General features: G+C 44.0%; 1 protein-coding gene and 1 pseudogene across 10 annotated transcripts in view; one reads left to right on the top strand and one right to left on the bottom strand.

Annotated features, from left to right (window-relative positions):
• The window catches only part of Lrch (Leucine-rich-repeats and calponin homology domain protein), a 314,440-nt gene that overhangs the window by 276,700 nt on the left and 21,766 nt on the right, over nt 1-15,974 (top strand). For 2 of the 9 annotated variants that reach the window (XM_077657188.1, XM_077657191.1), the window contains one exon: nt 12,811-13,125. The exons of 4 other annotated variants lie outside the window; for them this stretch is intronic. In XM_077657188.1, the coding sequence (XP_077513314.1) occupies nt 12,811-13,089 (279 nt within the window). In that variant the 3' untranslated portion in view covers nt 13,090-13,125. Of the gene's footprint in view, nt 1-12,810; nt 13,864-15,974 lie in introns of those variants that run through there. 3 more of the 9 variants (XM_077657189.1, XM_077657192.1, XM_077657190.1) reach the window with 3 other exon arrangements.
• LOC144122904 (uncharacterized) lies at nt 432-3,809 on the bottom strand (annotated as a pseudogene). Its single transcript, XR_013312938.1, has 2 exons — nt 3,397-3,809; nt 432-3,211 (listed from the first exon to the last, which is right to left on the bottom strand). The product of XR_013312938.1 is annotated as an uncharacterized LOC144122904 (transcript).

Below are 15,974 nucleotides of genomic sequence, written 5' to 3'. Positions count from 1 at the left end.
AGCAACACCACCTAGACTTTTTAAGGCCTCTCCACGTTTGCGTGACATCACCGCACTGTGACGGCCCAGTAGGTTCGGCTTCCGCGCTCGCACGCATTTCGCGCATTTCAAAGTGCTGATTATGTCTCTCGAAAAGAAAATTACCTTTTTTTTTTAAATCGTGTTTTGCTTGCCCACAACCTAACCGAATGGTTTTTTTTTTTGTTGTTTCTTTGAAAGTATAAACAGTTACATTTTAGCAGACTTTTACTGACTTTATATCAAAGCGCGCATGTGTGAAGATACGTTCGTAATATTTTTTTTATTGAAAATGAACAACGCAGAGGACTTTCACAAGTCGTATTTTATTTTCAGATGAGAAACACGATCAGTAGGAGTAGGAGGTAAGGAAACTGTCACAGCACAATCATAAAATGCAGTAAGTGAAGCCAACAACAGAAAAGCTGTAAACAGAAAGCAAACAAAAGAAAATATGCAGAATATATAATAATACAACGCAAAAACTAGTTTCGAAACTAAAAAAAACTAACAAAAACAGTCACAAGCACACAGAGTAGTCAATTCTTCAATGTCTTCAATTTTCTCTCTTTTTCTTTTGCAGCCTCTTCAACTATAAGTTGATCATTTTTTCTTTTACAAAAGTTATTTAGAAGCGTGTTTGCTGCTGCACTTAGGACATAGTGCATTACCAACTGTGGAGTGTGCCCATTCTCACACACATCAAAGTCAATGCCGTGGTTTAACACATCATGTGTGAGTGCCAAGAGAGCCTCCTTTTGATTTGGTAGTGCATGAAACTGTGTCGCATGCTGTTCGCTTCTCAGTTTGTCAAGAACTATCTCAGCAGTAAGAACAGCATTTACTATGGCAGGCTGTGGAAACTTGAGACTACCACGAGTCATGGCCTTGACTAACTCCCCACCTTCTACTTCAATTTCATCTTCTAGCATTAAATTTTCTTTGCAAGTCATGCATGACAGCTTTTTGAACGCAGCGTGGGCACAATAGCCAGCAATGTAAGTGGTTGCTGGGAGATTTGGCGCCTTCGCATAATCGTCGTCCGTTACCTCAATGTCAAACACTTCAAGTACTGCATCGTTTACTGCCACCGCATCTGTTGCAGCCTCAAACTCTGGGAGCTCCAGAATGTTCTGCAGACGAAGCTTTCGCTCTTACTCATAGACTTGTCTTATGGAAATGTGGTATTGCACACCGGAGAGTTGGCAGTATTTGCCAAACCTCTCTTCCAAGCAATCAGTCTGAAACTTTCCTAAAAGTACATACTCGAAGTTCATTTCATCTAGGCAATACCTAGTCACCTTTACCAAGGTGTCTGTCGTGAGTCGGAGCGCACTGTGAGTCTCTCTTGTAAGTATGCCTATGTCAAATTTGAGAGACTGCCACGATCTAGCCACTCCACTATACTTAACAGAAACTGGATCTGTGGACTTGATGCTGATGTAATCGGTGACTGCAGCTCATCATGAAGTCGAGTACCCTTGTTGGATGTCTTTACATTTACAATGTTCCACCACTTTGTTATTGTTTCAAGGAACTGTGCAGTACCAGACACATGATCTAGCTCAAGTCTGGGCCCACATGCTCGCAGAGCTGCTGCTGTAGACGGGCTGAAAATCCTTAGCGCAAGCTTGACATTCTGTCGCTCAATATTCGATGGGTTCAGAGATTTAGACGAAAGTGTTGGTGCTGATTTAATCAGCTGACCCTGTTCTTTCGAGTGAAGTTCTCGAAGTGTTTTAAATGAAGCTGTAAGTATAGGTGGCTTTATATTAGGTCCTGTGGGGCTAGGAAAGAACATGCATGTTCCAGCATTTCGCTGATTGATCCAGTTATTCCTGACGCATTTTATTAAGTGTACAGGATCAATCAGAAAAAAGAGAGGACGTTTAGAGTCTGCAGGGTGTGGATACATACTCTGAAGTTTGCAGGGGGCCCCAAAAAGTGACATTGTTTTCCGGTTGATTGAGTTATTGTCAGCTATGACTGCAATTATACACAACCCAACATGCTCTAGCTGAGTAATGATGCTATGCAGAATAGTGTGAAGCTGCTGTGCGTTGATGCGCTCTACTGGCAGTATGTGCACAACATTCTTCTGACGCGAAAGCAAGCTTTGCATCATAAAAACATGGGCTGTTTTTGCTGCATTAGGGCTATTTGTAGCCGCACCAACAATTACTCCTCCCTTATAATCAAAATACGGCTGCAGGTGAATTTCGTCCATCATGAGTACAACAATTTTTTCATGCTCCATCATTGCTGCGACAAGCTTCTTTGCATACGATAGGAAAGAAGTGCCTTGCTGTTCAGCGGCCGGGCTTACGCTGTAGGAGTTACATATACGACGTATTGGAGATTGATGGGGTAATCTAAGGTTTCCGGAACTGTGAAGGAACATATAAGCATGCGGAGAAACTGTAAATAAAATGCTTGAGAATACCAGCAACTCTGCAGAATACCGGGATGACCTGCTATGCTTGACAAGAAGAAGAGAAACTTGCTCTTTCAAAAAACTAACTGCATTGGGTTGTTCAACATCTGCCAGTTCACAATTTAAGGCATCTTTAAGCGGGGAAAGTGCCAACTTAAGCAAACCATCAATTTTTTCTTCATGCTTAGACAACAATTTTCCGTGAAACGACTCTACAGCATCCAGCAGACCTATCAAGCAACGGATATCATTTACTGTGTGAGGGATGCTATCTATGCCATCAATTGTAGTCAGCTGCACATTTCGGTAATGAACTTTCACCGTGAGGTTCTCTAAGACCGTGACTGGCGACAAAACACGAGGGACGTCATCAACAGCAAGATTGAGAAAAAGGACGCAGGCAGGTCGAGAAATAACATTTCAAAAATCAGAAAGCTTGATTTGAGGAAGGCACTCCAGTAGAACTTGGAACGTGTCAATCTTGTTCTTTGCTTCTTCCTCCTCGTGTGTCTGGAGTGACATGGCGATGGCATCTCGTAAAGAAGCTGCTTCAAGACACATTCTCTTTTCAGTCGGTGCTTCTCGGGACGTAGTGGCGGGCGCAGAAAGGTACGCGGGACAGTTCGGGAATACACTGGGAATGGCGTCGGAGCTGATACGAGCGATCTTCAATTTTGCCTCGACGACTTTGCCCGTTTTTGAGTCCACATACTTAGAAGAAGTCCGAATGTCTGATTCTTTAAAGTGCCGCTCGCAGACCTGCAAAGCCCAGCGCAGATAAGGTTAGCATAATTAAGATGATTAATTCCATGGGTGCAATAGCAATTAGCGCAGTGAAATATTTCAAATTTAGAATATTTCCAGCTCGCCCACTAGGCCATGTTGTAGTGCATTATGTACACACAGCTACGTCGCGGAATAAATATCGCGCTTTTTCGACTTACCACTGAGCGCTTTCCGGGTTCGAAATCAGCACGTGGAATGGCTTTCAACCATTGCCTCCTTCTGCCAGCATCAGCTGGGAAAGTGAAGACGCGCAGTCTTTTCTCCATCGTAATTCCCGCGGCAGCCGGGAACACAACAGTGTCCTGGCATTTTAACAAATGGCTCAGGAACTGTCACACGCGCACAGCACTTTCACAGACGTTTCCCCAGGATTGCACTTCGAGTATTCACAGCCCGCAAGGAAGCTTCAGCAAATGACACAGAAAGAAAGAACGGTGGAGGAACAGCATGTAACACACGACACGTGCAGCACATGTTCAAACACAACGGTAGTGATGTTTACAGCAATCGCGATGTCTACTTTCAAATGATTGCTTTCAACAATTTACTGGAAAAACTGCACAAAGTAAGCTTTAAAAGATTGAACAGTTTCCAGAAATGCGAACGAAGATTGTTACATTGAACCAGATATCTTTCATGTGTTTTAAAACGGTGAAATTCATTATCTTCAATTTGCTATACGCAAATACGCCTCGGAGTACTCCGCACTTCAACAATTTGAAACAGCGCGGGAGAACGGCGGCAGCGGCCGCCAGGAGGTGCTGCCGCAGCGGTCGGCGGTGGCTGCTCCCGCGTCGTAGTGCGGTGACGTCACGCGTCGGAGGAGAAATCGTGGAGAGGCCTTAAAAGTCTAGGTGGTGTTGGCCTGAGTCACATTGGGAAGTTAAACCTCCACAAACCCCAAAATTACAATATGTTTCATGTATCTCCAACCACACCTGACAGTAACATTACCAATATCCCTCAAGAGAAATGTGTACAACAGCCGTATCTTACCAGTACTCACCTACGGGGCAGAAACGGGTAGGCTAACGAGAAGGTTTCAGCTTAAGTTAAGGACAACGCAGCAAGCCATGGAAAGAAAAATGATAGGAGTAACTTTACGAGACCGGAAGCGGGTGGAGTGGGTGAGGGAACAAACGCTGGTTAATGAAATACTTGTCGAAATCAAGAGGATGAAACGGGCTTGGGCAGGGCATGTGCTAAAAGGAAAGATAACCTGTGGTCCTTAAGGGGAGCGGAGTGGATTTCAGAGAAAGTAAGCGTAGCAGGGAGCGGCAGAAGGTTAGGTGGGCAGATAAGATTAGAAAGTTTGCAGGCATAGGGTGGGCGCAGCTGGCAAAGGACAGGGTTAATGGGAAAGACATGGGAGAGGCCTTTGCCCTGCAGTGGGCGCAGAGAGGCTGATGATGATGATGATGATGAATTTGTCGAGGTGTGAACAAATAGATACTAGAGGTCATATTTTAGATTTTATTCTGTGCAATAATATATGCCTACTCAACACAAGCAAACACACATACAGCTCTCCGAGCTCAGGAAAATGGAGCTGCATAGATTTGTCTCTTACATGACCTTTTGTTTTTACTAGAGGTGTGTGAATATTGATATATTTGAATACAAATAGAATACGAATATGAAGAAAAAATGGCCTCAAATATCGAATATGTGGTCAGCACAAAAAATATAAAAGATAAACAAGCAAACATTGTTGCTCATATTTTTTTTCAATATGGTGTATGGCCTTTGCACTGAAATAAACAAAACTAGACTGCCTGAGCACTGTATAAAAAAAATGTACGCAGAAACGTATACTACTTAATTGAACAGAATAACAGTATCCAATCTATAATGTGGTCAGGTAAAATTAAATCCATAACATGACAAATCTGGAAACAAAAATAACATGATGGCAAGTAAAACCTCATTAATTCGGAGTTAAGAAGCGACAGAAATGCCCGGGTTATTCGAAGGTTGATTTAAAATGCCCCGCGGCCCCGAAAAGAAAAAAACTACCGAAAATGCATTAGTCTTATGAGGTGGCTCTATTGTGCAAACACCTGTAATCCCGTGACGAGCACTGAGTTTCGGCGTGCTGAAAGACATCGCGAACGTAAGCGAGGTGGGAACGCACATTGACGTCGGAATGGTGTGACTGCTTCTAAAAAGAAAAAAAATGACCAGCGACGTGTCAGTCAGCGTCTGAAAGCTGCGCGGAGCTGAGATTGGACTACTGGCGAATGCGCGGGCTGACAGTTGCCATTGCCACGGGCGAGTGGCCAAGCTCAGAAACCAAAACTACGCGGCCAGGTTATTTTTTTGACCAAGTGACAGGAGCCCTCCAAACGTTGTCACGCCTGCCATTACGCCCACTTAAGAGGTGCATGGGTTACAGTGCACCATGCAACAGGCGGGATTTTTACAGGATCTCTTGACCTGTTGTGACACCTCAACTCGCCCCTTCGGGAGCCTCACGCGAAATTCCTCTAGCAAGCTTTCCCGCATAGCGTAGTTGACCAAAACAAGATGGCGGTGGTCACGCTCAGAGAGTTAAGTTGACAGAACGAATGCCATGGCTGTGGGCATGAATTAGATAACATATTACTGAAGGATAAAAAAATAAACGCGCTTTCGCGTTGCAATTGTTAGAAGCGGGTCGTCCCCCATGTTGTTCGCGGAACGCGTGTTATGTGTGAAAGCCCACTTGCGGAATCGCGCACAAGGGCATCGGAATGCGATCGGCTCACACGATAAACGATGGAGACGAAAGAGAACAGGGCCTTTATATTGTTTTCCTGGAACTTTAAACTCTATATACAGATAATTTGTCCAGATATTGCGCTGTTGCCACAATCAAATTTACGAAAGTCGGCGCGGTATACGATCGCTGTCGAGTATGCGGTAATTATCAAATATTCGGAAATTCACGAATATCATTTCTCGAATACGAATGTGAACTGAATATGAAACATATTCGATTCGTATTCGAAATTTCGAATATTCACCCCCCCCCCCCCCCCTTGTTTTTACTGATTTTAAATGAGATGTCTTAGACAACCCGTATGACAGCGCGAACAACGTCGGGCAGGAACAAGGACTTGCCCAACTGTACGTTTTGCTAATCTTCTCCGGAAATCATTACAACAAAACCATGACAATGGAAGCTTCAGTTGTCCTACTGGGCGCTGTTTTAAGAAAATACCCGCCTAGAAAAAATAGATCCAGATAACTTAAGTATAGATGAACTTGACGAAATTTTCACAAACTGCATTATTTCTGCTGCGCTCCTGGCTATACCTCAGTCTTCAGTAGTGGTGATGTAAAACCACAAAACCTGGCATACATAGACTGAATGTAGTAATGTAGAGTAGCAAAAAGAAACAAAACAAAGCAGGGGAATCTTTCACGCAGAAAAATCTCATAACCTTTAGAAATTAAAGAGCAGGAGGCCGATATATCTGCCGTAGTGGCAAAAAGACTTCGTGGCAAAGTTATGTGACATCCATAAATAGCTCAACCCTCATTAAAAGTAATGCGGGAGAAAGTGCGAAAGCTGAATGGTAAATGCTTTCCATTCACACTTCTTCTAACAGCCCCTGGTATACAGACAAACATTGAAAAACAGGCAGACGTTTTAGATGATTATTTTTCGGCAGTTTCCAGCTCATTACACTACACAGAATCATTTCTAAAAAATACAATAACACAGCCGAGAAGCAAACACTCCCTCCAAGTGGCTATACAAATGAACCATATAATAATCTTATCACAGTTCAAGAAATTCACAGTCTTGTCCACTAGTAAACAGACTGCACCCGGCCTTGACGAAATACACTATCAAATGCTCTCCCACCTCTCTGAACCTGTCGTATAGGCACTTTTAATAAGGTCTGGGTATCAGGTAAACTACCCCAAGCCTGGAAGAAGGCCGTCATAGTTCCGTTTTTAAAACCCGGAAAACCACCAACCTCTTCCAGCAGTTATAGGCTCATAGCTCTCACCAGCTGCCTTGTGAAATCCTTTGAAAGTGTCGTGAATATTAGATTAACCTTCATGCTAGAAGCACGTGAGCTTCTCTATAGTGTGATTTCAAAAAGGCATGCTCCACAACAGACCACCTAGTTCATCCTGAAAATACTGCCCGTGAAGCTTTTTTACACAAACAACACTGTCTTGATGTATTTTTCGATTTAGAGGAAGTATATGACACAACCTGGAGGTTCAGGATTCTTCAGGACTTGGCTGAACTTGGCATTCGCGGCTAAAAGACTTCTTGTCTAACTCCGTTCTTTTAAAATTCGCCTAGGCTCTACCATTTCAAAGAATTTTATTCAAGAAAATGAATTACCTCAAGGATGTATTTTAAGCACTACACTTTTTACTGTGAAAATGAAAAATGATCTGTTAGGAAAATAATCCCAAGGCCTGTTATGTAGACAAACATTAGATAGCTTGCACAACCTCCAGCATATCAAAATGTGAAAGACAAGTGCAGTTAAGAATAAATAAACTTTCAACATGGGCTGACCAAAATGATTTGTGGTTCTCCCCACAGAAAACAGTGGCCATTCTTTTCTCACTCAAATGTGGCATACAAACATATCCTGGCCTACACCTGAACAAAACCGAATTGTCAGTAAAGAGTGACCACAATTTCCTGGGCATAACGTTTGACAAAAAACTGATCTTCTTGCCCCACATAAAGAACCTGAAGAAGAAAGCCTCTCGATCCTTAAATATCTTAAAGGTGCGTTCACGTAAACACTGGTAGTCTGATAGGACCTGCCTTTAATACATTTGCCGCAGCATAGTTCGCTCTTGCCTAGATTGTGGATGCATAATGTACAGTTCAGTTCGGCCATCCTACCTAAAGCAGTTAGTCCAGTACATAACTCCGGTCTGCGCCTTGCAAGTGGGCCATACAGGACGTCACCCATTAACAGTCTCTATGTAGAAACTAACGAACCGTCACTTACAGATATATAGAAGAGCCATGCTCACATGTGCATACGTCCTAAAAAACCCGTTCACTTCCAAAACGTCTCTGCTACTCCATAGTTATGAAGTGCTTTTCTAAGCAGCTTTTCAGTAACAAACCAATGCAACGAGACCCCTCATCTTCTGTTTTCAAGAAATTTGCCTGGAGTGAGGTATTCTGGACACACTACCTGATGTTGCCAAGAGACCCGAACCACTGCCACCTTGGTACACCGTTCCCGCTGTAGGGGACTACACACTGACACAATTTCACCAAAAGCAAACTCCACGTGAACACATATGACAAGAATTTTGGCGCTAGACGAAAAATATAAAAAATATGCAGCATTTTATACAGACAGGTCTAAAACAGCACTTTACGTCGGAAATGCTGTAGTGCGAATATAAATGGGAAGAGGTAGCAGTCAGGTCGCCTCAGTGTGCGTCAATTTTCTCAGCGAAATGTTATGTCATTTCATGGATTTAGCAAAAATAGTCAAAAAGAACATTCAAAACAGCATCATCTACACGGACTCACTGAGTGTAATCATGGCACTGCCCGCCAGAAATGTAAAGATCCTTTAATAGGAGATATAATCTATAAAATAATAACTGCTGAAACACAAGGACATAAAATTAAGTTCTGCTGGGTACCACGCCATCTTGGAATTAGTGGCAATGAGAGGGTGATGCGTGCACTGCTCATGCTCGCCATAAGGAAGTCAGGACTGTAAATAGACCCTGTGCATTTTGCATAAAGTTAGGAAAAAATAAACTTGAGAAAAATGGCAGTCTACATGGAATAGTGAGGAAAATGACAAACTATATTTAGTAAAACCTATTCTGAAAAAATGGAGATCGTGCAGGCATCAGGAACATTTTATAGAGGTCATTTTATGCCGCCTGCGCATCGGACACACACACCTAACACATAACTTTCTACTGATAAAACAAGTCTTAACAAATATCACAAAAACTATAAATTCTAAAAATTGTTACCCTATGCTTTGACGCATTTCATGATACACCTCATCCGTTTTCCCAGGCCTGAGAAGGAGGCTGAGGTCTTTATTTGATTTGTTGGGCTCCCTCGGTGTCCTTGTCCAAACAAGGACTGTCGCTGAGGGCACCCAACCCAATTTTTGAAAGAAATTATACCATGTGTCTGGCGCATGATGGTCTGGGTTGCATATGCGCCATAAAACCCAATACAATGCAATATAATTCCAGCTAAGGTTGGAGGTTATGGTTATGGTTATGCTGGGATAGTTATATTCAGGTGCATTAGAAAACAGGCCACCTTGCAAGGTATATACAAAGTTCAGGGTTTCAGGCTTGTGACTAATTGTCATGCAAATTGTCTTGTGTTGGTTCAAAAACATATGCCATTCAGTACACCAATTCTCTATTTAGAATAGTCATTTAGCTGAATTTGGTCATTAATGAATCTGATTTGATGTTGCAGTCGTCTGCAAATAGCCTTACTTTTACTGGTGAATCCTGGATCAATATATCTCAATCAATCCTGGATGTATATGAGAAATAGGGGGGGGGTGGGGGGAGGGGGGGGGGGGGGGGGGGGGGGGGGGGGTGGGGGGGGGGGGGTGGGGGGGGGGGGGCAAGAACTAAACCCTGTGGCACACCCAATCTAACTTTGCAAAAACCTGACCTCTTATCCCCCATGAAGTCATGATGTGTGCGAATGCTGTGAAAGTGCTTTACCCAGCGAACTACGCAGTTGTCCCAAAACAGTTTTTGCCTTTACTAGAAGTTTTCTGTGATTAACCTTATAGAAGGCTTTTTTGAAGTCGAAGAATATAATATCCATCAGTCCCCTGCCATCAATTACTTTACAGAAATTGTAACAACATTACAGTAGTGTCATCATTGACAAGCCTTCCCTAAACCCATGTTGGTATTTACTAAAAAATTTGTTCCGTGTTAAATACTGTCGAATATGTTTAGATACAGTATACTCTAAAAAGCATACAACACACTGGTGTTAATGAAAATGGAAACGTTAGTAATGTCTCCATCCTTAAAAACTGGGGCAACCTTAACAATCTTTCAACCATCAGAAAGCATACCTGTAATCAAATATCTCTTAAATACTATGAAGAGATATCTAGATCTCCATTCTGCATACCTCTAAAGATAATTTTAGTATTTCTTCCAGACCTGTAGCCTCTGTGAAGTGCTTAGATTCAGCAATGGAACCAGAATTATCTCGATAACAGTTGCAGTTCGTCTAATTCCGGTAAATTGCTCTGTGACGTGAACAGTGTCTGTTCTCCGTCGTCCAAAGTAAAAACACTTGCAAAAAAGTGGCAGGTTTTTAGCGTAGTTAAACTGAGTAGGCATGCAAAAGCATGTGTTTATCCTGGTTGGCACATGGTTTTGCTTTGCTGGGTGATAGGCATGTCTGGCGACGTTATTAGGCTCCGGTTAAGCTCTGATCGAGGTTCAGCTGATCTGATCTGTTCGTGCCACAGATGGAAGTTAAGGAAGACGGTGGTCTCCAATGCACAGCGAGAGAGTGTGTTGCAGTTTAACACGAGGTGTGATCGGCTGCTATGATAGCCCAGTGCTCTCGTGCAGTGGCCAGCGAAGCTGATCTGTTCGCACCACTGTGGGTTCGAAATCCAGTCACCACAATATTTATTTTATTTCTGCACCGTCATGGTCAGGGACACCACAAGATTTTTGGTTGTGTTTGATCCTATGAAGTAGTGCTTTCAGACTAAAACCTGTTGAAAGCCTCCGCAGCTGTAGCCTTACCCTCAGTAAGACCCTGCTGTGTGTATTTTGGTTATTAAAGCGAAAGCTTTACTAGGCTATATTGGTGGTTTCGTGTCATCAAAACTAGTCCGCAGCTATTGTGGAGAACTAGAAAGAGGGAACGTCTAAAAAGTGGTTATAATTGAAAGAGGATGATGTGAGGATGTGGTGCAGAAAATTTGGTGACGATCGGATGAATAGTTAATTAATTAGAGCCAAAAATATGCAAAAAGTATCCGTGACCAGGGCAAAAGCGACACCAAATTCAAACGCCGGAAGTGTAGTACCACGTGACCGGAATTGTGGACGGAGCCAACACGCGACGCTAAATTTGAAAGTTTGGAACGTAGCACATCGGGAATTAGACGAATTCTCAAATTCTCAGGCAAATAGGGGCAATAGAGGCAAAGAGGAGCAAATAGAAGCAAAGAGGAGGAAATAGAGGCAACGAGTGCTGAGGAGGCATCAATTCGAAAAAAATTCGAGATCACTGCGGTAACCCGCATTGGAGTAGTGCTTTCGGATTACTCCAATGTGGGTTACCGCAGTGATTTTGAATTTTTTTTATGTCTTGGCTGCCAACAGATGTCTCAAACTTGTGGGCAGTTTCACGAAGATATTTGCTTACTGCGGTGATGTAAAACTTATCCTCTGATTCCTTAATCATTGAATTCAATTTTTTACTTTGTGTCGGTAAGCCATCAGGTAATGCCGGGTTCACTGATCACCTCAGCCTTGCTTTACATCTGGACACTTTTCTCTTTATTTGAATAATTTCTCGTAATCCGTGGATTGTGGTTACGTTTTTTTTCTTACGTTGCAAGAGTACATATTGCATTGTGCACTTGTGAACAGTTTCTTTGACAGTGAGCCATAGTTCATTGATGTGTACAGCTTCATCGCAGCTCCTTTTCTTAAAAGTATTCATAACGGTAACTTAATTTGTCAAGTATTGTAGTGTCATTGGCTCTGTTAAAATCCCAGTAGTGTGCCAGATGTTTTGTGCACAAGATAATGGTCCTAACTGCAAAGTTGCACCAACTAAGGAATGATCCAAAATTCCAGTTATAATGGCAACTTTGTGCGGTCGCAGTGCAACACTGTCGGTTTTGAAGACGAGATCCAGAACTGATCTGCTGTCAACCTGATCACGAGCATGTTTCTTGACTACTTGTGTGAGCCCTTAGGAAAAACACACCTCCACAGCAGCTACCACAGCTTCATTCTCTCATGAACCCGGCAACATCATGTTTGTGCTGTGCCCACAGGCCATACAGCAAAATATTAAGCTTATTAATGCCTTTTGAACCGGTTCTGGATGAGCAATACACAGCGACAGCTCCTGCTATCAGCTCTTTGGTTCTAAAAAAAGCTTTTACACCGCACTGCCTCAGTGTCAGTCATTTTGCAATGAATTTGTACTTAATCAGCCCTTTTATAAGAATAGCTGCACCACCCCCTTTATTGCGAGGACTTGGGTGTTGTTTTCACTCTTTCTTTGATTGGATGCAGAATGCTTGCCATGGGGTGGGCCTGTGTCTAGCCGAAGGTTTTGTCTTCAGCACAGGCTGGTGTAGTGGAACATAGTAAGGGATGGGAAGCAGCAGTGCAAGTGCCCCTGAAGACTGAAGAGGGTGCATGTGCAATTGCAGTACATACAATGCAGTACTAGCCGTCTCCTAACCGCTCGAATGAAGAGTAGGGCCAACCTCTGGCCTGGGCTGGTATCTGCACTAGGGGTGCATTTCTAACACGCTGCACCATTTCCGTGTGGGGCTTTTCCGAGCCGAGCCTCGGTCACTGCTTGCTGGGCGCAGGGGGACCTGTTTGCTTGGGAAGACTTGGTGCTTCGTGTAGACGTGGGGCGCGTGGCCGCAACCGTGGCTGTTCTGGTGCCCGGTCGCTGGCTGCCGCAGCCTTGTGTGGCCGACCGCTCGCTGGCTTGTCTGCTCCTGGCCACACTGGCGGGAACCTGCCTGCTGCTGCTCCACGGATGGCCGCCACCCAACGAGGAGTGGAGCCTCGCTGACCTCTGGCTTCCCGTGGGACTCTGCTGCAGCCTCTACCTGCATGCTTGCCTCTCTGGGAGGCCTTAGCCCCGTTGGGCCCAAGGCAGCTCTTACTGTTGAAAGGTGTTCGTCACAGAGTGCGGTCGCGAAGTTGAGGCATGCCTGTTGTTACTGCTGCTGCGTGCTTTATGAATAATCCAATGTGCTTTTGCCACCACTTAGAACATTCATCAATAACTCTGGTCAGTAATTTGGACTTTCGATCAGTAACATGCCTATGCTACTGATGGATGCCTGTGCTTTGGCATCCATCAGATTTGGGGAGGGAGGAGTCCTATTGGAGTCTGCATGTCCTCTGGCAAGGACTGTTTGTTGAAGTGGGAGAGGTAGCTGGGCAGGAGATGGCATTCGGGGATAGGTTGCTGTGTAGGTCAGTGTTGGACCAAAACATCACTGTCTCTTGCAGCGCACCGCGCAAACTGATATGAAGGCCAGTAGTCTGATGGACTGAATTTGTATGCATGGATACCTCGGCATTCAAACAACTGTATGCGAAGAACAGCATTCCATGGAATAAATCTTTTGATTATAGGGGCTTTTCAGCCGCTTTTCTCTTGCAGTTTATACCTAGCTGATGTGGGGACTTTCCATGCATCTCCTACTTTCATTCCTGCATATGCATTCTTCAGAAACAGTGATGGAAACAAGTGTTCATTGTGCGGAACAGTGTCGGGTGTGCTTCAGCTTCATAGAATAGTGGCTGCTAAACCATGCCGCCACCTATTGCTAGTCACAAAAAAAAAGAAATTTTAATCAGCTTTGTGATATGATAGTATTATGTCCATGTGTGTGTGTGGGGGGGGGGAGAGGAAAGGAGGAGGGGGGGGGGAGGGGGGGGGGGGGCAAGGGCGGTTTAAAAAACGCAGGTTTTCTAGACTGGCACTTGATGGATGATAGATTTTATACTTTGTTTTATGTTGTTTGTAAATATAAGCTGCTACTGAAATTGAAGTCTTGTACAATGAATGGAATATCAGAAGAAATGTGTACAAACTTGAGCAATACCCCCTTAAAAATCATAATTGTAGGTTTTGGGGGTATTTTGCAAGAGCTGGAGCCTTCATCTTTGGTAAGGAAAGAGATGCGTGTTTTGTTTCTCTGGCAACTAGTAATGCCTCTCCAACAATTCTCGTATGCTTGGTGTCTCAGCTGCTAATGAAGTGCTCCCTGCAGCTCCTCCGATTTGCATCCTTGTTCACAAGTGATTTGCTTACACCGTATTGCCATTGCCTTTCGTTTGCTCTCTGTGTCTGAATTTCAGTGCCTGAGTTTCGACTCTTGGCAGAAGGGGTGAGCAAGGACGGTCTGCTTGATGAGCTGTTATGCTGTGCTCAACATCACCACCGTTTTGCAAATGATGTATGTGACGTTGCACGGCCATGTGGTACCAGCTTATAGGAATTGGGAGAATTCATGCTAATTAAGCTCTTGATTAAGGACAGTTTTTATGCGAGGTAAGGAAAATTTCCGGTTAAGAGAAGAGAAGCTGCTGCTGTCTGATCAAAGGCATTTCCTGCAGGAGAAGTCTGGAACCATGTCCTCCGATTGGCGTGCACTGAAGCCGCTTCTGGCACATGAGCCGAAATCTCGCATCCCCTGATCTGTGCTCGCCCCTTCTCTCTCCTGCTCACTTACCTCAGTACATGGCACAAGTGTCTATAGAGTTCAGGCATTGCTTCGGAGAGAGGTGTGGGAGATGCCTCAGTCAAAAGGTGACGCGAGCATGCAGGGTGACCGTTCATTGCGTTCTCGTGTACATCGCTTGTCAGCACCGCCATCTTGCTCTGCAGTGCATTGTAACAGTACAGTAAGACCGGAATGAAAAGTGAACAGCTGTAGTGTCAGTGGTGCTCCAGCTGCGCCATTCTGATACATTTACATTTTGCTGCTCCAGTCTGCTCCAAAAGCGGCAAGTTGATCAATATTGTGCCTTAGCTGCACCAAAACGAAGACGCAGTCGTGGGAAAACTACTATTTTTGTAACCGTTCAGGCTTTCAGTTGGCAACCTACTAAAACGTTTCCGCAGTTGACAACCCACGGCGCTGATGGGCTGGCTCGTGGTAGAATTTAGCAGCCAATTCATTCGCGTACATGGAGGAAGGAAAGAACTCTGGAGAGGCGGTTAAGTCACATTTTTTGAAGGCGTCTCCCCGTACTTGGCCGCCGTCTCAGCGAACTTGCGCGTGCGCAGAAGGCATTGCAGCAGATGACTCTGCTGCGCCTAGTGCTACTATTGGCTGCGCCATCGGCCAAAGATTTGCAGTTTGTCCTTGCGAAAGCGCGTGACTTCCAGCACATTTTTTTGGCCTGCAGCTTGGATAGCTAGGGCCTTTCCCGAGTTTTTCTTCCTCCATGTTCGCACATCATGTCGGTTGCATTATGTTTATCAACCCTGAAAAGGGCCGAAGAAGTATTTCCTGGTTGAAGAACAAAAGTTTGGAGCAGGTCCAATGAGGTCAAGCTTTGTTGGAACAAGAGAATTTCGGAATTGCTGATTCACTTCGCGAGCTTGATGAATTTGTAGAAAATTCCAAGAAGCATTGAGATAGTGCCAACATGAAAAAATAATGGTTCTAGTGAACGTGTCCTTTCGACTTTTAGTGAAGCACCCTTGGCTGAACTTGCCTGCAGGACAGTGCCAGCGTTAATAAAATGTATTGTCTCTTTTTAACACCTTTCTTCTGTTTTTTTTTCCTTGCTAGCTACACATGGCTGAACCTGATCTCGTTAGTAACAAACTCTTCTGTGTGACTCCTTTATTCCATTCGTGCTGCTCCCGGGTTGCTCCGCAATTATTGTTCTGATACAAAGGTGCTCCAAAATGAATATTTTTCTGCTCCAAAAATTGCTCCGGAACTTTAAATGGCTGGACTATCACTGCAGTGTTCAACTAGCCTAGTTTATATTTCTC

This window comes from Amblyomma americanum, chromosome 3 (genome assembly GCF_052857255.1).
Source record: "Amblyomma americanum isolate KBUSLIRL-KWMA chromosome 3, ASM5285725v1, whole genome shotgun sequence".
NCBI lineage: Eukaryota > Metazoa > Arthropoda > Arachnida > Ixodida > Ixodidae > Amblyomma > Amblyomma americanum.
This window is presented reverse-complemented; position numbering and strand designations above follow the sequence as displayed.